Consider the following 23728-nt stretch of genomic DNA (forward strand, 5'->3'; position numbering starts at 1 on the left):
CAGTATACATACATTGCCAAGGCTTAGAAAATAAAGTTAATTCTGAATTTGCAGTTAATTTGGATGGAACTAAATTAGATATTAGAGTTTACAAATATGATTACTACCTCTGAAAACTGACTTAGTCTTAATACCATGGTTTCTCTTTGAAAAATGCTAATGAGATTTACTTATTTATTTATCACAACTTTATTTCACAGATGATCTGAGATGGTGCTAATTACTGTACACATTTTAAATTCTCTGTTTGTAAATGTGAATTTTCATTTTTGTAATTTTTCCAGAAGTCTAAAATCAAGACCAACCATAGGAAAATCCTAAGTATCTTCGGGAAAAACAATTAGTGATTTTCACCTGTTAAGGAGGTAATTATCACTGTGAAAATGTCCTCTCTTTGTTTATTCCATGAATCCATCATCACACTATATTCGGGGCCACCCCTTTACCCTTATTCCATCCCTGGCTTTGATATGGCAATGGAGATACAAAAGAGTTAAGATACTTTATCTCATCCCTGGTAAAATTTCTCCAAGTTTCAAAGAAAGATCTTCAAAGACCACAGGAAACTTACATTTGCTTGTCTGTCTCACCATTTTTAAAAAAAATCTGTTCTCCATAGGTCTCCAAATCTTACTCCAAGTGTGTGTGTGTGTGTGTGTGTGTGCGCGTGTGTGTGTGTGTGTTCAGATATCTGTTGGCCAGTTATCATCAGTCCTTTTTAAGGTGGGTGAATCATTATTTGGGGGTGGAATAGGTTATTCTGTGCAATCTATGATATTTAGCAGCAACCCTGGCTTCTCCTGCTAAATGTATGTGGTAGTTCCATCCCCTGTCATGAAAAATGAAAATGTCTTTAGACATTGAAAAATGTCTATAAAAAATGTCTTTAGACATTGCCAAATGCATTCTGTAGGGCAAAAGGAGCCCTAAAGAATGTGTTCAGATGACTCAGGACAGTATTTATTTTGATTACCTTGTGCTTTTGGTTTCTGTAGTATTTCTCTAATTATGAAAGAAGAATAGTGTTGCACTATACTAAATTATCATATAGAGGTATATGTGTAGAAAATTTTCATCTGTGTTCAGTTTGCAAAAGCAAAATAAAGTTGCGTCTTATCGGCTATAGGCAATAAAACTACCATAAACCTTATTTAACACACAGAAAGAATTTACATTTTTAGAACTGTCTAAACATATGAGATAACCTACTTAATCACTGTTACTTTGGACCTGCACTGCCTGGCAATAGCCACAGGACTCATGTGGATGTTAAAGACAGGGTATGAGATTAGTCTAACATTGAGATGTGATGTAAGTGTAAGTACATACTGGATTATGAAGATTTAGTATAAAAAAAGATGTACAATATCTCATTAATGATTTTATATTAATAACATATTGGGATGATATGATTTGGGGCATATTTAGTGTGATCATTTTATTTGTGTGGCAACTTGGGCAGACTACTATTCCAAGTCATTCAAATGAACACTAATCTAGGATTTGCTGTGAAGGTATTTTACAGATGTAATTAAAATCCCTAATCCATAGACTTTAAATAAGAAGATGATTCTGGATCATGAAGTTTCCCAAGGAGGAGAAAGAAATTCTGTCTAGGGATGACAGCTTTGGTCCCTGCCTGTGGGTTCAATTTTGCCTGTGATTTTTCCTTTCCTGACTGCTGTCCTATGCTTAGCCAGTCCCCACAATCACATATGCCAATTCCTTGTGATAAATTTCTTAATATATAAATATATCTGCATAATCTCCTACTGGTTCTGCTTTTCTGGTTGAGCCCTCACTGAGACCCTGATTAGGTTAAATAAGACATGTCATTAAAATTAATTTCATATTTTTCTTTTTACATTTTAAATATGTGGCTACTTGAAAATTTTAAACTGCGTATGTGGCTCACACTGTATTACTATCAGCCAGTGCTGGTTTAGTCCTAGGAGTGGGCAAACGACCTTTGAAAAACCTTAGGTCATCCACAGAGTTCAACCTTTTACAAATGAAAAAGAAAACTTGAAATTCTCCCTTGCCAGTACTATCTTGCTTCCTCCTTCCTATTCAGATCAACAGAGGCCGCAAAGATCGGTGCCTTGTATAAATCAGGCCAGTAAAGCAAGTAAAACGCCAAAGATTTAGAGTAGTCTGGACATGCTAAGGGAGTCACCTTTAAGAGATAATTTCTTACTCCTAGTTGGGATTGATTTGAATACAGAAATGGGATGAAATCTTCTAAATTAAAAGCTTACTTGAAATGCTACCTTCATTGTGAGAGAAGAAGGTCTTAAAGTTGTCATTTAGAATAATATTCTTCCTTTAGAGGTAAGTGCGTGTGCGTGTGTGTGTGCATGTGTGTGTGCCTGTGCATGCTGCTTGGGCAAACCTGTCAGAGCCTCCTACCCTAATTTCATTTGGGGAAATACACCGGACAGGGTGGTGTTTTGTGGGACTAGACAACCCATGTTCATCCATGGCTGGGTTTCCTGCAAGGCAGGTGGATGTTTGCACATAAGAGAACAGAAATAAGAAGCAGTAGCAGGAGCCAGCTCGTCACCCCTTAGCTCTAGCTCCTTTGTACACAGCAGCATCCCATCAAAAGGGAATGAACTGTAGATTGTGATCAGCATTGAAATGAGCAGAAGTCCATTCTAGAGGGAAAAAAATAAAGTGAGAGAAGACAAATCTCAACAAGGTTGGGATCAAGAGCACCATTCATGAAAAGGCAGGGGGAAATCCACTGATTTCCAAATACACGGAGAGATTTAACTCCAAGAAGGAAGGTAAATGCTGGCATGTTGGATATATTTCACTACACATTTTCCTTAAGCGAAAATATAAATAAAATGAAACTAAAAGAGAATTAGACTGAAAAAATGGCAATATATTTCTGAGTACTTGTTTTTTACTCAACAGTAAATGGAGCAGACACAACCCAGTTCTATAACTCAGACCAATCTCAAGGATAAAGCCCTATTTTTTTTTATTTTCCTGACTCCATACTTCAGTCTTTTATGAGGACAGTCTCATGGCTCTGGACAGCTCTACTTAGATTTCTCATAAGTGGAGGCAGGGATCATGGATTAAAATACACACACATACACAATAAGATCTTTACAGGTCACAATGAAATATGATGACTTACACAGGCATTTTCTAGTGTGCAGGACTGTCATCAACTAAATTTTTAACTCACTCGAAGACCCTTAGTATTTCTGTAGAGGCAAGTGAAGACTCACACAGCTAACCTTATAAAGGCATACATAGGCCTACATTTCTCTGCTTATAGAAGACAAAAGAAATTTATTTCTTATGGTTGAGACTTAAGGATAAATTACATCTCTCTCTGCATGTTTTACTGCAACACTGAATTTTCTTTGGTGACTGCATTCTATGGCAAGTGTCAATGCCTGTGGCTATCAGATGCCTGGAGAAACCAATGAAGCCTCTGCACATGTGTCAGTTCTATCTCCTTACACTTGAGCCAGGAAATAATAACCATCCAGGCTCTTGTCCAATTGAGTAACAATGTCCTTCCAATTTAGACTTCAGAAGGATCTTTTTCTCACAAGCAAATGATGTTTGATTTGTTATTCTCAACTGCTCTTTCCAGCTAAGAACCATTTATATAAGAACATAAAATTAAATTTTAAAGATTCAAGTCACTAAAGGTAGAACTTTATCGCCCTATGGTTTTCAACAAATTTCCAAGAAAAATAAAATTCCCTGTATTATATTACAACTGGCTTCCAGTTATTTGCTAATTTCCATGGACTGGTGAATAACTCCATTTTGTGTAATATGACAATAATGTATAATCGCATAAAATTGCATTTAACATCATGACACTGTTTAGATACAGTTCACTTAGACCTGCACAAATCCTGGGTACAAGGGCCAAAGAAGAAGATCAAAGCAGTTGTTATTTACCTCCAAATATATGTGTTTTCCAATTAGATTAATGCCCAATGTCTATTAAGACATTATAATAAGTCACAGCACCAGATGCCAGTTGGAATCATAAGCCGTTCTGGTAACCAGTAAACCTTAAAGATTGTTTTGTGGCTGAGAAGGCACAGAAGTCAAAGTGTCTCAATCCAGGTGTGAGACTGTCCACAGGCCCTTAAGGATACAAATCTGTATTTGAATTTTGAGAATTGGAGAAGGGAAAAATAATATGGAAGAAGAGCAATAATTATCTCAATGTGTCAGGAGGGAAAAAGGAGTCATCAGTAACCGTACCTTAGAAGAGTGGAGCAGTACTCCACTGATGTTTACAGTGTTGGTAACGGTACAATTGTACTAAAAGATTTATGAAAAGGGCAAGTTATCACCACAGAATGTGGGGAGCATAGTCCAACTTTTTTCACTACTCCTGATTTTCCTCTATAGTTTTCCTCCACTTCTACAGGGAAGTATGAATAAATATAAGACAGGGAGAAAAATAATAAGGTCTCCCTTTAAATCCTTATTTTTATTCATCTCCCACTCTAAAACTAAAAACATTTGAAGTCATCGGAAAACTTTATCAAGCTAGGCTCTAAATGCATTTACAAATTTCCTTCATTTAAGGAACTCAGAAGATTTAAACCCTGGCTTTTATGCTTTATAATTCAATGAAGATAATAAGGAAATATACCCTCCTCAGTCAGGCTGTTTCTCTGAAGTTCAAAGCCAAACAACCAATTAGGTCAGAGTCCAACGTCTCTGAGGAGGTGTTAGTCTCAGCACCAGACTTGTGAAGTGTTGGGAAAGTAAAAATTAGTAATATTGAGATTTTTCATTATTTCTGGGTTGCAATGATCATTAAATGATTATTTTAATAATTGTCATATGAAAGCTGGTATAAATCTATGGTATTCTAATATAATTAAAATATGCATTTTTTAGAAAAATTAGACACAGATAAGTTATTCACAGATCTATACAAAAATATATCTGACATGTATTAAAATACAGCTTAGTGGTTAAGATAATCGATGCTAGAGTCAATCTGCCCAGTTGGAATCTGATTCCTTTTCTTACCAGCTGTGCAAACCTTATTTCTTCATCTGTAAAATGAGGTTATTAATAGTACCTTCCACACAGATTTACAGAAGAATTAAAATAAGTCAAAATGTGGGGCACCTGGGTGGATCACTTGGTTAAGCATCTGACTTAAGCTCAGGGCATGATCTCAAGCTTCGTGGGTTCAATACCCATGGTGGGTTCTTGCACTATGCTAACAGTGAGGAGCCTGCCTCAGATTCTCTGGCTCCCTCTCTCGCTGCTCCTCTCCCACTCACATTGTCTTTCTCAAAAATGAATTAATAAACATTAAAAAATAATCTAAAATGTAAAGAATTTACAACAACATCTGGTTATCAAGTAAGCATACTGTAAATATTGGCTATTTTTATCATAATTACTTGTTTCTCTCATTAAATTCTAAATTGATGAGGGCAAGAATTATATTTATATTGTTCCACGTTAAATTTTCAATGTGTAACAATAGTGGCTGTCACATACCAACGACTTGATAAATATATAATAGGGGAGCCTGGGTGGCTCAGTTAGTTGAGCATCTGATTTCGGTTCAGGTCATGATCTCACGGTTCATGAGTTCAAGCCCCACGTCAGGCTCTGTGCTGACAACTCAGAGCCTGGAGTCTGCTTTGGATTCTATGTCTCCCTCTCTCTCTTCCCCTTCCCTGCTTATGTATGTCCTCTCACACTCAAAAATAAATAAATACACATCTTTTCAAAAAGTCAAAGTAAGGATACTGAGTATTTAAAAATTTTTTAAATACTAGTAATAATTAATACTAGTAGTAATACTAGTTTTTAATACTAAAATAGTTTTTTCGTGCTTTGCTTTATTTCAAAACTTATTCACAGATATTTATATAAAAAGTCAGTCAACTATGAATTGAATATATTATACCTGTAATAAAATGTTGACAAATATCATGTCTCTTTCATTTGAAATAATTGGGGACAGGATTTAAAAATAGGACATGCAATTCAACATAACTTAAAGGAAGGGTCCATAATTTCTATCCCTTTTGTTCTACATGTTAGATGTTATTGCAGTTCTCCAGCATTCCCTATTGACACTTATGGTATTTCAATAATAATCTGCATTCTCTTTTATTTGATGGCACTTGCTTATATACGTATATTTTATACACAGAAATAATGAAATTTTGACACTTGTTACACATATTTATACTGGACATCTGAGAAGATAAATATAGATTTCAATGATCCTTTTGGTAGTCCAAATGGAACTTTTAGGTGTAACAGGGAAATTTCTGGTTCTCACAGTGTGTGCTGCATGGCCCATGGGAACACATAATTATTCAATAGACAAAGTCTTTAAAACTTCTCTAAATTAGAAGTGAAGATTCATTTCATTGGCTTGATTCTCCTTCTTTATCTTTAGACAGTTTAATTATATCAATATGTAATCATCTAACCTCTATGTCTCCCACAGGGCCAGTGGTAATCATAACCAACAGATTTTCCCAAGACTCTGAGCTCATCTCCCAAATATAATTTGGGAGGAGAGGCCATGGTACTTAAAATGGGAGAGTCACTAGCAGTAGCAATCAATGGGACCAAATTAGTGAAAATAGATTGTGTTAAATGAGTCCTAAGGATAACCTTATTTTGTAATGAAGTCTTCCTGAGTTATTTTGTATATTACGTGCATTTTGCTTATGATAGTTTAGTTGTAATTATAGAAGAGCTTATTTTTGAGTAGTTTATAATTTTGTTTAAGATTCAATGAGTGATATGCATTGAGGAAGGAAGACACTTGGGATGAGCACTGGGTGTTGTATGTAAGCAATGAATCACGGGAATCTACCCCCAAAACCAAGAGCACCCTTTATACACTGTATGTTAGCCAACTTGACAGTAAATTACATTAAAAAAAAAAAAAGATTCACATGGTCAATTTAAAGCATACAATTTATATCTATTAATATAACACATTGTTAACAAATTAAAAATATTATCAATTCAAGATTTTAAAATGACAGACTCAAGAAGTTAAAAACATAATCTCTGTCACCAAGGCAACTGTACTGATTCTTTTAGATGGCAATCAAGTTCATTAAATTATTATGAGGCTGGTGGGTTTCAATGAATGCTTTTTATCATTATGTTTTCTCTATATATCTCACAAGCGCTAGACAATATAAAATGTCTTCTTACAATTTGTCTTATTTTAATATTGAAAATTCAAATTATTTATTCATTTAAACATAGAATCTCTTTTGTATGATTTTGCCAATTGTGATTAGGACACAAAAGTTTCATTATGATAAATAACCAAGCAAGACTAGTTATCTATTTAGTGGCTAATTAAGGATTATTAAGGGAAAATATTATATTGAATACTGAGTAATTTAGATAAGCATTCTAAATCATGTGTAGGTATTTATATTTTCTATGATTTTTCTGATAATATTTCTATTGTATTGATAAACAAGTTTGAGGAAATCACACTACTGACCATTAATGAAGAGTATAAAAAGGAATATATTCTTTCCCTCAAAGCTACCTAATATTTATGATTAAGTTGGTATACACTCAGATATAGTGTTAGACAATATTGAGAATAGTTTCCTTCAGGGATGTCGAATCCCATAAACATAAAAATGTTTGGGACCTTAATTTTGTTAGATTTGATTACTTGGTAAAGTTTTGTAAAATAAGCTCAACTTTTTCAAGAAAAATATTAGTCTCAATACTGCATAATCTTGACCCCTACAAAAAACTTCAAAATAAGTATGACAGTATCTGTCCAATCTCATTTTTGCCATTAGCTCAATAATCTTAGGTTAATCCATTTTTCCTCTTTGAATTGTATTTTTCCATCTATAAAATGAGATACTATTTCCCATGTGTTCATAAGCCAGACAGAGGTGTAAATGACTACAAACAATACCTTTTGTAAGATAATTGCTGGTGGACTTTATGGATTTAGATGATGTTTTGACTGTGTTTCATATTTGATGATAAACTAGACAAGATCAATGTGGCTGTACACCAGAATCATCTGGAGAGATATTAAAATGTATTCCTGAGCTACAGCCCAAAACTTAATCAATTAGTCTCTCATGGTGAGGAACCTTTTAGGGATCTCCAATTTAAATAAGCTCTCAGGTGGTTTCAGAAGCACAGCCAGTAGTAGGAATTGTTGTCTAGACCAAAGTTTCTCAAATTTTAATGTGCATATGAGTCGCCTGGGGATCTTCTTAAAAATGCAGATTTTGATTCATTTCATTTGGTCTAGATGAAGCCTGGTTCTGCATTTCTAAATTACTCCCAGATGATGCTAATGTCGCTGTCCCATGATCAGTTGAAACTCTTGGTGAAACTATTAACATGTGACATCACAATTTAATAATAAAATCATAAAATATTATAGCTAGAAAGAATGTAATATCAGTAAAATCCAGCATCTTTGTTTTATAGATGTGAGAGCTGAGAGCCACAGGGATTAAGTGGCTTAACCATAGTAGGTGAACAGCAGAAGGGGAACCAATGCAAATATCTCCTCATCATATTCCTTCAAATCTATCTCAATCATGTTTAAAATGTTGATGTGTTCAGCTGATGAGCATCAATTGTCAATAGTGATTCCAATAGTCTAGGTTAATGTGACAGTGATATTAACTTAGTTTGCATTTTATCATTCATGTTGGTATTTTTAATGGAAATTTATACAGAAGAACAGTCACTATGTATAAACAAAACATGTTATTATCCACTTATCTTCAACTCTCTCCCTTCCTGGTGTCACAATGCATAAAATCACTCATTTTTGGAATTAATCATTTGGGTTGCAATTATTCTCACCCATGTTGTGAGTTAGAAACACATTTGGGGGGGGGGTTGAAAATACAGCTGCTTAAGGCTTGACCCCTGGAGATTCTGGCTGGGTAAATCTGAAGTGGGAAGGGATCTGGGATTCCAAATTAAAAAGACATCTGTGGCTTTCTTGCTAGAATTCATTATTGTTAACAGCATCCCTCCTCTAGTTTCAGGAACCAATCCTTTTTTAATCTCAGTATAAATAGTCCGGTTGATGCTAACCCCACTCTTTACTCCCAATGGTGAGTCTATTCTCTAGGTCTTGACAAAGTGCAGGTCCCTGGCAAACTGATTGATTCTAAGAAAGGCATGCTACTCAATAGAGATCAATGAGAGTCAACGACATTGTTTTTGCTGAAATACTTGGGGAAAAGCATAGGCTCTTTTCCTGAGTTGCTAAAGTAAGATACTTTTGGCCTCATGCTTCTGGTCATTGTAATTGCCACTAAGGAGAGGAAAGCCTGTCTGAGAATTAAGCAGATGAAGGAAAGCAGGGTCAGGAGCAAAGAGAGAGGATTTACTAATCACATTATTAAAAAACCTGTATCTAACCATCCCTAAAGCCAGTTTTGCTCTTGTATCTTTCAGCCACTCAAACCATTAAAGTATTCTTTCCATTAAGTCAGTTTGAAATGAATTTTAGTCTCTTGTCATTTGAATCTGATACACAGAGTTGAGAACCACTGGGATGTTTTCTGTTTTGCTTTATTCTGAATTCATTTTATTTTTCAATAAACCATTCTAAAAACACATAATCTGGAATATGTAGCACTTTAAGCCATCTATATTCAACCAACACCTCATTTCTTATGGTTTTAAGACAGGAAACCTACATATCTGGAGAGAATAGAGTCTGGAATAAATGAATGACACCTAACAGCTTCCCATTCATACACTTCTTCGATACTTATCCTATCTGATTTATAGGTAAGATCAAAGCAACACTGAGATCAGATTTGGTGTCAGCATTGTGGGAAAGAAGGGTTTCTGAGATAACTCAGACCCGACCATTTTAGTATTTCTTGTTGGAGCAGGAATAATCTCAGTGCTTTCTTTGGCATGTCCCTACAGGCTCTGGTTCCACATACTATTATTTGTGGTAGTGTCTCCCTACTGTTATTTACTTACTAATCATCCTGGTTCTAGTTTGCTTGCCTCGATGGAAATGAGCTCTTTCTAGTAGCACAAGATACAAAAGTTGACTGACCCGTTAGATCCAGAGTTCACTATAGCTGCAACCCCATTGAGAAGTGAATCTCTGGATCACTCACCAGATCTTCCTTTACCTCAACCTTCTCAGACTTTTTTAGTCTGAGTCCACCTCCAAGCTGTCTGTTCTCTCTGTGCTTTGTCACCCTGTCATTGTAGGTCTGATCAATAATAAGAAAAACAGGCAGAAGATAAAGCAGTGAGTTCCTTGTGTAGCCCCAGGGTAATATGCAGCTCTGCAGTTATGGAAGTGAGTTTTGATCCAGACTTACTGTGTGAAGACGTCCAAAGATAAATGTATCTATTTAACAAGGTTACTAGGGCCTACCTAGTAACCAATATTCTGAGCCTATGAATTTTAACAAGTTTAGTCGCCTTTCCATTTCCTCTCCTTTTTTCACTCACCATATTTTTCAGACACTTAATGTTCAGCCTGGTGTAAGCCACTGAAGCTGCCAGCAAAGATGGATGCAATGAAATCTTTGGCACAGAAACTTGTCCATCTATCTTACTCCCGATGACGTGATACAACCTTCTCAATGGCCTAATCCTAAAGTCTTGAATATTTATGATGCACACATTTCCTGGTTCTTCCTCATTCACCCTGACTGCAAAGAGCTATTGTGGGTTTCAATCAAGTGAGAAAAATACACAATAAGAGAACTGAGTTTAAATTTACTGGGTTCTTTTCAACCCGAGGAGTTTTAGGGAAATTTAAAAACATGACTATAAGGAGGATGTAATTTGTTGTGCTCTAAGTAGAGAAGAGCCTCTCCCTCCGCTGTTGACACGCGTCAGGTACAATCTTACAGAATGAGCTTTCATATTTGAGTCCAGTTCAAATATAAGGACAGGTCCTTATTTCAAAGAGCAAGTAATTAGGCAACAAGGAAATTCAATGTAATGTAGTGGGGTCTCTAGTTCTGTCCTCTAAGGCAAACAATGATTTAACACGTAAGGCCACCAATGCCCCTAATATTGAAAAACAGTTCTTCCTTCCCAAAAAACTGAATGTGCATAGATCCAAATGACTAAAACTATTTTTTATTAACTTTAAATCTAGACATCAGGAAATGACATTATAAAATGTGATTTCTTGTTAGGAGACTATTGTTGTCTTCTAAAATTACATATTCCAAAGGACATAACTGTTATAATGATTATTCTTATGTACAGTTACTACAGACTGAGGTTTAACTAAGAAAAAACTGTAAAAGGGAGATAAGTATATTCATTATGTTGCACTGAGAAATGTGAGTACAAAAAATTAAAAAGCTATATATCCCTTAAAGAATTATACTCTCTGTCAATGTTTACCCAATCTGAAAAGTCAGCTTCACATTAAGACCAATACAGAAATGTGAGAGAAAAATCATGCTAGGTTTCTGATAAACTGGTAATTTATTTTTGAAAAAGAAACAGAAAAATACCTACACCTATGATGAATGGATCTATATTCTTAACTTTCCTTTAAGAATACTAGATTTTCACTCTCTCTCTCACTTTCTTCCTCTATCTCTTAAGCTCTCCCTCTCTATCTGTTTGTGTTAGTAAGCCTGCTATGCTATTAACTTTGGCTTGGAGAATTTATGAATAATTAAGAGAATTAAAACTATTTATGTATTTTTATTATATTTCTATTTTTGCCCAAAACAGAGTTTATCCATTTGCTGTATAATTAGTTATTCATATTTTCATCCACTTTAAGTTCAGTTTGCATATGATCACATCATCATTATCAAATATGCAATGCCCCAATTATTTGATCTCATTTACTATCTCAATTGATCATCTATTCATTAAATTTTTCAGTAAGGTCTTTTCAGTACATTATACTAAATAAGGTGATCTTTTTACTCATATACAATTACTTGGCTGTAGAATACAATGTTACATTGATCCTGATTTTGGTAGGGAATAATTAACTTTATTAGCCATATCATATAAAAGCTCCATTACAGTCATTTATTTATTATCTTATTTCACAAATTTTCATCATCAACATTTGGGAATGTTGTACCCAAAGACTTACATGTTCTCCTCCACCTAGCATATTGCTTGAACCATAAAAAAACACTTGAAAAAGATTTACTGAAAAATAAATTTACTGAAGGGATAAAACATGTCAGTGTCCTGAACTAGTGATTACCTCTACATGAGTCAACATTGTAGACTATGGTGGAAATGAACCCTCATGCTCTGAATATTCTCACTGCGAATCCTCAGGTTATCCAGAAAAGAAAATGTTCGTTTTCATTACAGTGACATTAATTTTTTTCCCTTTGACATTACCTTGGCAAACCTTGGAAAACTGCATCTCCTTCCATATTTTGAAGATAACTTCTAAATTTTTTATCATAGTTAAAAAGTTGCAAATAATTTACAGGTTATTATAAATTTTGACTTTTGAAAATAAAATTTCTTCATGTCTCTGAAAAAATCAGGTGAATGGACTCTAAATACTACAATGTTTTGAGACTCTTCATTATGGATTTAAAATATCACAACAAGCTCTTTTTTAACATTTGGAAATTGTATATCTTTATTCTTTTTAAATTCATATTTTCACTACATTTCTTTCACAAAATTTCATTCAAGAACAATATATTTTTATCACTGGGAATTTTTTTCTTGATTAAACTATGGTATAGTGTAATTTATATACTTTTTTCTCTAGAAAAAAGTTTATAAATTGAAATCTTGAATTTATTTCATATCCTATGGTTATAAGAATCTAAAGGTTACTCTAAGAATTTTTATAAAATATAATTAAACCTGAAAAGCAAAATTATATTAGAAAGACATCTATCTCTTTATGAGATGCATAAAACTTCAATAAGTTTATGGGTTTGTGGATATGATATACAGATGGGATCAGATAAGATTCAACAACAAATCTAACCCTCTTGTTTACTTTTAACGATACAAATGTTGAGAAGCCTTATGAAAATGTATGCATACATGCATACATATGCCTTATGCATGAACATGTATATAAGAGCTACACATACATGCACACACACATAAACAGAGATGACAATTTTATTACAGTAATGTTTACTTTTTTAAGTGTTCTTCCAAGTAATGTTAAAATGACATAGGGAATTAATAAGAAATTTATTTTCAATGATCTCTCAGCTGAGTAATTGATTAATGCTTTCTTCAGTTATATTGGAAACAAAGGTCTGAAAAACACATGATTTGCAAAAGATTTGCTACTCTATTCTGAAAGTCATTTACTTTCTGAATTCCCTGGAAGTAAAATGATTTTATTAGGCTCTCCAAATGACTGCTAGATATTTCTACTATTCTCAAATAGGAGTACTTTGTGCAACCAAACAATTTTCCAGAAAGGATAAAAAAACCCAAAATATTGTAAATTGTAACGATTTTGGATAAAATTATGTCTTGCTTTAGTATATTCATCTAAACCCTGGGTACTGCTCACTTTATTTATGTTTGCCATTGTTATTTATAATGTTTTCCATGTTAGCTAATAGACAAACCAGCTTTTATTTTCAAACCTCTTACTCAAATCAAATTTACCTATCTCAAAAAATATAATTTTGTTTTGCAGTTCAAAAATAATTTTAGTTTGGGGCACCTGGGTGGCTCAGTTGGTTAAGCGGCCGACTTCGGCTCATGTCATGATCTCACGGTCCGTGAGTTCGAGCCCCGCGTCGGGCTCTGTGCTGACAGCTCAGAGCCTGGAGCCTGTTTCAGATTCTGTGTCTCCCTCTCTCTGACCCTCCCCCATTCATGCTCTGTCTCTCTCTGTCTCAAAAATAAATACACGTTAAAAAAAATTTAAAAAAAAGAATAATTTTAGTTTGCATCTTGAGGAAATTATTAAGAAAGAATAAATTTTGCAACACAACTGGAAGATATGTTATTAAAAGTAGATGAAAAGGCTAAAATGAGGTGGAGTTAACATAATAAATTTATTTTATTTAAACTTTTTAAACATTTTTATTTATTCATTTTTAGAGAGAGAGAGCACATGTACACAAGTGGGGAGAGGGACAGAGGAAAGAGAGAGAGAAAGAGAGAGAGAGAGGGAGAGAATCTTAAGCAGGCTCCACGCTCAGCATGAAGCCCAACAGGGGGCTTGATCCCATGACCCAGGAATCATGAACTGAGCTGAAATCAAGTCAGACTCTCAACAGACTGAGCCACCCCTAATAAATTTACATTACTAATAAGTTATAAAAATCAGACAAACCAATATTCTATTTTACCTTATTTTATTTGGACTAATGTCATGTAATATATACATAAAATTTTCAATTGTTTATGAAGCTAAGAGCATGATAAAGAGTTTGAAACTTCAGCAATATATATGTGAAGGGATATCAAATTCTAAGGTTTTACTTTTGGGACTTAATAAATATGTTTCAAATATAAAAGAAATGACTCATAATTTTGTTAACTACCATAAAGTTGTATAATGTATTAAGCATTACATATATTTAAAACCAGTAGCTAGCATATAGTTTTATACTTTTTATTAATAGGAGGTAGAAAATACATGTAACATAAATAGCATATAATGAATAAATGTTGCATAATGTATTATACATATATACACGCATGTTCATATATGTGTATATACATAGAGTAAATTGTTTCCTCACCTAGTATATGACTTAAGTTTTTGTCAGTAGGAGATATAAAATACTAAGCATTTTACATTAGATGAAATGAGATTTGGCTATAATTAGATTAGATATTTTATAATATAATTACATAAAATGTTGTTAATTCAGTGCATCTTAAAAGTTTGGTTGTCTCAGAAAATATCCCAGAAAATATCCCAGCTATATTTAAAAGAATCAATGTCACTAAACTACACTGCTTTGGTTGTTTCAAAGTGCTCTTTCAAGCCAATGACAGTTCGCAAGATCATATATTGAGAATAACTGAAAAGGATTATTTATTTTTAAATTTTTAAAAGCCCTTGATAGCTTTTAGTATTTCCTACCTATACTCTTTTTGCTTTGCTCTTGAATCTCCCTCAAGAGCAATCCAATCTTTTACATTATTCAGCTAAATAAAAGGTAAAGTCATTAAGTGAAACTTATCGTTGCTCTAATCTCCAATCTCCTCCACACCATCATATCTCTGGTGTTAGAACATCCCGTCATGAAAAAGAGCACTTGTGTATCAACATCATGCTTCTCCTTTAGCAGACGTATGAGGATGGACCAGAAAGACCAAGAGGTCAAGACCTTTCCTCTTGGTCTTTCTGGTCAGCATTCTAGCAATTTTAGGATGGGCGAAATCTATTTCTTTATGCTGTAAAGTAGAATACTATTATGAACTTAGGTGTGTTTTCAGGCAAATTACTTTTAAGAAAGCATACAGATGTAATTTCATTCCTTTATAGCTATCTGCACTTGTGTACCCTGGGAAAGTAAGGAGTCAACACCCATAACGTATACTGTACTGGGAAGAAGTTACATAACAGGAGATCCAGATAAACAAAGCACACCTACCACACACAGCCAAAAACTGTTTCAGGAATTATGATTTACAACGGTATTTGTTTCTCATAGTTATAAGTTTCAAATAATTATATAATAAAATATAAAATTTTATAATGATTCAGTGCCTTGGACTCATCATATAGTGTTTGGTAATAGAATTTACTATTTTAAAATTTTGACAAGCTGAAAAGTAAATATGCATAAGGAATATAAAGACACTAGGTACTACATCTAATGCCCTGAAGCTATATTTATTTATAACAACATAAACCACAGAATTGCAGATTCAAAAATGTCATCCATATTAATAATTTATTTAATAATCAACCCTCAACTCTGAGATTGTTTGACTCAACCATTATTCTACATCAAATTCGACCTGTGAACTCCACCCATAAATAACAGGATGGCTGAGTTTTTAGTTTGATGAAAATAGCAACTGGACAAATGAAACTAACATTTTAAGTGCATTTAAATAAAATGCTTCATACAGACACAGGACAGTTAAATAAACAATCCCATGGCCTGATAACTTAGGTAACATAAAATGGCTAAATAGTATTGAATATATCTGAATGGGAAAGAGCATTCACGAGGAGACCAACAATCATTTACTTATGGATGAAAATCAAATGTTTTAAGAGACTGTCATTCTAGATTACCAAAAACATACTTCTTAAACCACAATTTTTAAATATGCAAATGTATAAAATAATCCATCATAAAATAGAGATAAGTTTATAGCATCTCTTCTCTAATAATAATATTTGAAATTTGCTTTTAAAAACAGAATACATAAAAAGTAAATAAATAAAAATAAAAACAGAATATGTATTGGAAATGTTTTGTTTTTAGAAATGTTTGTAAAATATTATGTATTGCCTTAAAACTCTCATCGCCTCTATGACTCTACAAAGGAAAAGACTATAAATAAAAAATAGTAATTGTAATGAAATATATTTGCTTCAGTCTACTTTAACTAATGTTCATTATTACATAGCTTTTATACCCAAGGTAGGGTATCTGTTTCCTCAAATGTCCATTCATGCAACCCTGTGAATTATATTATTAAGAAAATAATAATAAGCGCCTGGGTGGCTTAGTTGTTTAAGTGTCTGACTTTGGCTCAGGTCACGATCTCATGGTTTGTGAGTTTGAGCCTTGCATCAGGCTCTGTGCTGACCGCTTGAAGCCTAGAGCCTGCTTCAGATTCTGTGTCTCCCTCTCTCTCTCTGCCCCTCCCTTGCTTGTGTTCTGTCTCTGTCTCTCAAAAATAAATAAATGTTAAAAATTAAATATATATATCTATTTAATATATATACATTCAGATGATTTTAAGTCTACTCTTCTTTTGGTAATCTTTCAAGACATTAGTGTACATGGTTTTTTTTTTGTTTTGTTTTTTAATTTTTTTTTTAACGTTTTTATTCATTTTTGAGACAGAGAGAGACAGAGCATGAATGGGGGAGGGTCAGAAAGAGAGGGACACACAGAGTCTGAAACAGGTTCCGGGCTCTGAGCTGTCAGCACAGGGGCCCGATGCGGGGCTCGAACTCACGGACCGCGAGATCGTGACGTGAGCTGAAGTCGGCGCTCAACCGACTGAGCCAACCAGGCGCCCCGGTGTACATGGTTTTAAACACATATATCACTTAGACTGTTTTAACTAATGAGCATTGTTGACATGTTTTTTTAAAAAAAAGTATCCTTAACAGCTATTTAATAGTCTTGCTGTTGATTTTATAAAATACGGCAATAATTTAAAGAATAATAATTAAACAGCTTTATGCAGATTTGCAATTTATGCTAATCATTACATGAAACAATTTAAAAATAATCCCATAGGGAAATTCAAATCAAAAGGAAAGAACAGACTATTAAATTCTAGATATTGATTTATGAAGAATATGATCTTATGATTTTCTTGTAGAATTCAATTTATAAGTAAGAAAATACTTGTTTTTCTCCCTTCCTTTTCTGATTGGAATACACAATATACATAACCTTTTGTTTCCAGACAATGGCTAGTAACTCATTAGCTTAAACTTTTACTGTGTTCTAGGCACTATCCATTGGAGATCAGCTATTAAAAAAAAAAAAAAAAAAAAAAAAAAAAAAAAGCTGTTTCTAACCTCAAGAAGTTTAAAACTAATCTAGAATCTCTAAACCTGGATTTGATGGTTGAACTATGGCTTGAGTTCTTACATTCTCATCCTGGATTTGTGATCATGAAACCTTTCTCCTCTTGATAACTTCACAAACACTTTCATTTCTGGCTTTCTCACATTTGAGTATCACTAGCTCAGCTCTCTTTTGTTGGATAAGTTACAAATTCAAATTTTCCAAATTAACATAAACTAAAAGGATTTTACCCCAGAGAGTGAGATAAACATCATCTCCTCAGGCAAGGCTAAAGCTCTAAATTTGGATCCCACTGTTTGTATCTATAGGAGGTCTAGGCAGATAGCAACAGAAGCCAGCAAGTTCTCCCCTGGAGTAAACACTCCCCAAAGCCTCTGCTGAATATGTGCAGCGATGACTAAAACATCACAATTGTATCAAGTCTGGCTATGTGTTGGCTGTTTCTCATTCCAAATATACCTCAGGAAGGTATCCTTTCTCCTTTTGTCCCTTCTAGAAATAATTCTCCCTTCTTCCTATAAAAATACTTGCCCCTCTGAGGTTTTTGCCCCATAGCCATACCTCTTTGTCCTAGCCATACTGCTTCCATCTCTTGGATTCATGACAATCATGGACAGTTATTGAAAAGCCTGGCAAAATCTATTTCTGCAAAGAATCCCTCCATACCAAATCCAAGTATACCCAGGTGACTCTATTCCTTTGGGATGATGCATGGCACATACTGACTGATATGTCTTTGCCTCCAAGATTATTATTTTGCACACTATCTCATATACCCTGTCCCCTACTTATCACCTAAAAATGAAGAATATTAATAGTGACAGTAAAATAAGAAGAAAATGAATAAAAATTTAAAATCTGGCCATAGTGAGAATAAAGAAAATGAGCATCATAATTTTCTGGGCCATTTCTGTGTCTACTGAATTCACTCCTCATTCCTGTAATTCCAACTCACACAGATCTATATGTAGATGAATTCACACATATCCTGAAGAAGGCACCAAGTAATCAGCTGAAAAATAATAGGGTCAGCTTTATTGGAGAGAATGGAGTATTTCTCTACCTACCTATAAAATTTGATCTAATCATCAAACAAAAACTGTACATTGAAAGTAAATTAAGGTTCCAAATCATGTAAAATATATTTTGAGTCATGCTAAAAAATGAGCATTACCATAAAAGGGGAAAAATGCATTATTAAAGGTAAAAACAACCAACCTTTTTGTTTCAAGGGAGGCTCCTCTATTTCTCCTAGACCAAGACAAAAACAGTGAATTAGAAAAACCTTTAGCTTAGCATAATATTGTTTCTCCATTTTCCCATTTTCTTTTGTTCATTAAAAAAGCCATCCATTAGTTTTGACATTAGTAGTCTTTATATTACTTTGCCTCCCAAATTCCAGTTTTTAAGTATAAACTTTGTTTATGTACATTTATGTGAGATAGTTTCACTTTTATGAGTTCAATAAAAGTGTGGCAGCAATCCAAGTTATACATTATAGTTCATATATCATGTTCATTTCTATTCTCTATTGTTCATCTCAACCTCTCACTGGGGCCAAACAAATACAAATTCAGACAAAGTCATAGAGAGGTCTAAAATAATAAGAGCTTTCCTGGTAGTCAAGGTAGTCTGATGACTGAGACTGACCCTAAAAAATGTCATGTAGAAGACAAGATCATTATGCTTTGTTCTTTTCACATCCATTCAATAGCAGTTTATGTATGGGTGGAGTTTATTTTCTTTTGTTTATTAATATATGTATGAGAAAGTACATAGGTTAGCTGCATAATTGTGACATTTAGAACATTTCCCTCCATTACACCTCCATTTGGTTCAATCAATTTACTTTTTATTATGATTTTAGGAGAATTGCTTTCTGCTATTTGACTATGAATATGACTTACATGTATAAAACATATGTCTATCAAGTTTTACTGTTGTTATTTCAATCTTCCTAAGGATAAACTTGAGAAATAGCTACAATTTTTTTCCCAAGGAAGCATATAAATGTGAGTTCCTATTGTGAGTTTGTAGTATTGCATAATAAGACCCTCTCTACTATAATGCTACCCTCATGGTAGCATTTAATGTTGACATCTTTGTCATAAAGGCAGATAAGCCGTAAGATGAAAGCCAAATAGAGACCAATTTACTGAGTTTGGCAGCCTGTTGATAAGGTATTAGAACTCAGAAGTGTATTCATTTTGGGTTAGCCTGACCCAAGTGCTCATTTGTGTTTAAACTTAAGAAAACCACTGTAATACATAACTAAAATTGGTCCAAGAAGTTAGATGTGTCTCTATGCTTTGTACCTTTATCAGTGTCCTCATCCCCATCATCATCTTCTTCATCACCCTCAGACGAGATGATGTCAGACAACAAGGAAAAGAAGCCATAGACCCAGTCGGTGGTTTCTTCCACAGCATCATGTACAAGTTTTAGAGGATCTGAGCCAATCTTGGAAATAGAGCTTGCTAAAAGTAATTAAAAATAAGAGAAAAATTTTACAATCATCCCCAAAGAAGCTAAGGAAAGCTGTTTTTACCGATTTGTGCTTTTGACACAAAATATGTCAATTTTATAAATGTAAATATCTCTTAGCTACAACTTTTTGGGGGCTCAGAAATAGAAAGTACATTTTGTCATAGTATGCATAGGTATTCAGTTAAAAAAAAGTTTTTGAATATCTATGGTACCAAACACTATTTAGTTACCAAGAAAGAAATTGTCCTTGAAAAGCTTATAATCTAAATAGGAGTTTAACACAGGGCAAAATTAGAAATGGATTGAAATAATGTGTATCTATGTTATTCAAATTGGTATATCCACTGTAAGTTATGGATGTTCAGGCACAGAAGAAATCACTGTTGGCCCATATTATACTGGAAAGCATCATGGAGAAGATGGCTCTGTAAATTTTCAGCAAACAATAAGTTCCAAGTTGACTTAAGTAGCTGTGACTCAAGTAAGAGTAATAGGTCCATTTATTATAATTTGTGATATATCAGAAAAAGTCTGGAATTGTCAAGGTAGTATTTATATCAGGTTCCAGCTAGATCCAATTTGTTTATCCTTATTAGGCATCCTGGTACCTAAAAATAAAAAACATTTAAATTTCTAGTAATTTTAGTAGATAGAGTTAGGAAAACCTGAAGTCTATAAATCTTCCATTTTTTATGTCCTAGGAGATATAAACTATTTGTGAAATGGGAGATTAAAAACTAAAAATGCAAGCAAATAGACATAACAGATATTTCTAGAATGTTGTTCTTCTCATTTTAATTTTATGAAAACTACTCTGAGGGGGTAAGAGTAACCTCTATTATCCGACTGAAGAGGAGATCTATCTAGAAATATGGTATAAGTTGCAACTGACTTTCCGTCAATCTATAATTAAATTTTAGATTTGTTTTCTTTAATTTTATTTATTTTTATTTATTTTTAATTTTTTTAATTTAAATTTTATTTAGCCAACATACAGTGCAATATTGGCTTCAGGAGTAGAATTCAGTGATTCATCACTTACATACAACACCTAGCATTCATCACAAGTGATGATTTTTAATACCCATCACCCATCTAGCCCGTCCCCTACCCATCTCCCTCTGTTTTCCTTAATTTTAAAAACTATTTTAGCTTCTCAGAGATTCTTCTCCATTTGATATCTTAAAAGACTACAATTATACCAACATATTATATTATCTAAAGGTTAAGTATTCTAAAATTAAGCTTTTATTCTGATAGAGAGAAGTCGCTGGAAGGTTTGAACAAAGGAATGATATGATTTGACTTGTGTAACTTCACTCGCTGTGTTGAGGATTCAAAGAATGCCAGGCTGGAAACAGGGAGATCAGTAAGGAGCCAAATGGAATAATCAAGGAGAACGATGATTATGGTGATTTCTATCAGGATGATTGTGTGGTCATGAAATGTGGTCAGCTGAATGTATTTAAAAGATAGAAGTAATAATACAGGCTTACAGTTTGGCTCTTAGGTATGAAAGAAAGATACAGGTACAGGATAACTTCAAGGTTTGTGGCATGAAAAACTGGAAGGATGGAAATGTCATTTGTTGGAATGAGGAGGTCTGGAGAGAAACAGGGCTTTGTAGGGGTGGTATACAAGTACCTGAGTTTTAGATTCATCACACTCTAGTTGCCTATTAAATATCTATGTGCAGATGTAGACATTTTTACAACTCAATATGACCTACAAAAGAGAAGTCCTAGCTGAAGATAGAAATTTGGGAGTTCAGCAGAGGTATTCAAAATCATGATACTGAACGAAATCACCAAGGGAGTGGACCCAGGAGCATTCCCACATTTAGAAGACAGAGAGATCAGTCAGAAAAACAACAGCAATTGATTATGACAAGGAGAGATGAGAAAGACAGAGACAGAGATATTAACACATACATCCGGAGAGAGAAAGAAAGAAGCAGAAAAAAGAGAGCATAACGTCCTAGATGTCAAGTGAGGAAATTGTCTTGTGGAGGATACAGTGATCAACAGGCAAAAGTTGCTGATAGGTCAGGTAAAATGAAGACTGAGAATAGACCTTGAAATTTAATGAGAATAGACCTTTAGATTTAATGAGGAGGATGTCATTGGTGACCTTCAAAGGGCTGGTTTAGTGGAATGCATTCGCGACCAAATGGGAATAATGTAAAGGTGGTAAGTACATTTTATTCAAAGTAAATGACAAGAGTTTGGGCAATGTTTAAAGAGAACTAGTATCATAGTGGGTTTTCTGTTGTTAACATTGTTTAAAATGGGAAGAATATTCCATTTTATGCTGATGGGGAAGATCCCACAGAAAGGGGAAAATGTGCTCGCTCAGGCAGTACATATACTAGAAAGGGGGAAAGTTATACAATAGAAGGGAATTCTGGGAAACTTTTGTATGTTCTATTTCAGGGGATTCACAGCTCATTCAAGGAGGCCAAGTTACAAAATGTTGGTTTCAGAAAAACTTATCTCCATGATTCAGTGACAGTGTAACTTTACTCTTTGGACCTTATTTTACTGCATTCTGGAGAGTTTCGTGTGAGCAAGATATGGTAGTCTGAATGGTAAGATTAAACCTTAGAGAAAGGAAATGAAATGGAATTTTATAATTGCAATTGAAAAATTTTAAAGAATTATATGTAAGGAACTGGATTGTAATGGCACCATTAAATGTATATTTTAGCACTAGTATATTTTATATCTAATGGAAGAATACTGCAAATGGGATTTTTATTATCTGAATAGATTGAGACCATTTCCCCATTTCCCTTCTTTCTAAATGTTCACTGAGGAACTTAACAATAAAATCCAACAAAATAGATATCAGTTTAATTATCCTTATGCCTAAATGCACTATATATACTCTGCAGACATGTATATTGCCTGCTTCTAAAATAGTCAAATCAGGATGTTTTCATGAAGTCAATGTTGCTGACTTAAGATCAGCCTCTGATTTTAGATATGTGAACAACAACTTTAAAAACATAGATATAGATATGCATACAGATACAGATTATAGGTATATCTTAAATAAGATAGTAGTCCTCAAGGTGATTCTTATTCCCTTTTTCAGACATCACATCCAAATTATATCATGGGAATAATATTATACAATGCAACTGAAACTTTTATTGATTTTTTTATTACATTTTCTTACCTCTCATGTTTCCATGAGTTAAATTAAATATATTACATTGAGGGTCATCATAAAAATAATAGTAGCTAACAGTTTAAATAGAGTGTATTTTACCCACAAGATACCACTCTAAGAACTAAATGTATATTAACCCACATTTTTTTCAATAACCCAATGATGTAGCTATATTATATATTTTAAATAAGAAAACTGAGGTACAGAGAATGTAAATGAGATGCCTAAGGTTACATAGTTATTGTGATGGAGGCTGATTTTGCACCCTCCAGAGTATGACTCTTACCTATGCTATACTGTTATAAACAAACAAAAATATGAATTCACCATTGGTTCTGGAGTCAGATATTAGATGAGAT

General features: G+C 33.8%; 1 protein-coding gene across 1 annotated transcript in view; it reads right to left on the bottom strand.

Annotated features, from left to right (window-relative positions):
* The window catches only part of TRDN (triadin), a 394142-nt gene that overhangs the window by 304486 nt on the left and 65928 nt on the right, over nucleotides 1–23728 (bottom strand). The window contains exons 3-4 of the mRNA XM_042939743.1: nucleotides 20024–20185; nucleotides 18927–18959 (exon numbers count right to left, since the gene is read on the bottom strand). Of these exons, the coding sequence (XP_042795677.1) occupies nucleotides 18927–18959; nucleotides 20024–20185 (195 nt within the window). The remainder of the gene's footprint in view (nucleotides 1–18926; nucleotides 18960–20023; nucleotides 20186–23728) is intronic.

Source organism: Panthera leo, chromosome B2 (genome assembly GCF_018350215.1).
Source record: "Panthera leo isolate Ple1 chromosome B2, P.leo_Ple1_pat1.1, whole genome shotgun sequence".
In the NCBI taxonomy this organism is placed as follows: Eukaryota; Metazoa; Chordata; class Mammalia; order Carnivora; family Felidae; genus Panthera; species Panthera leo.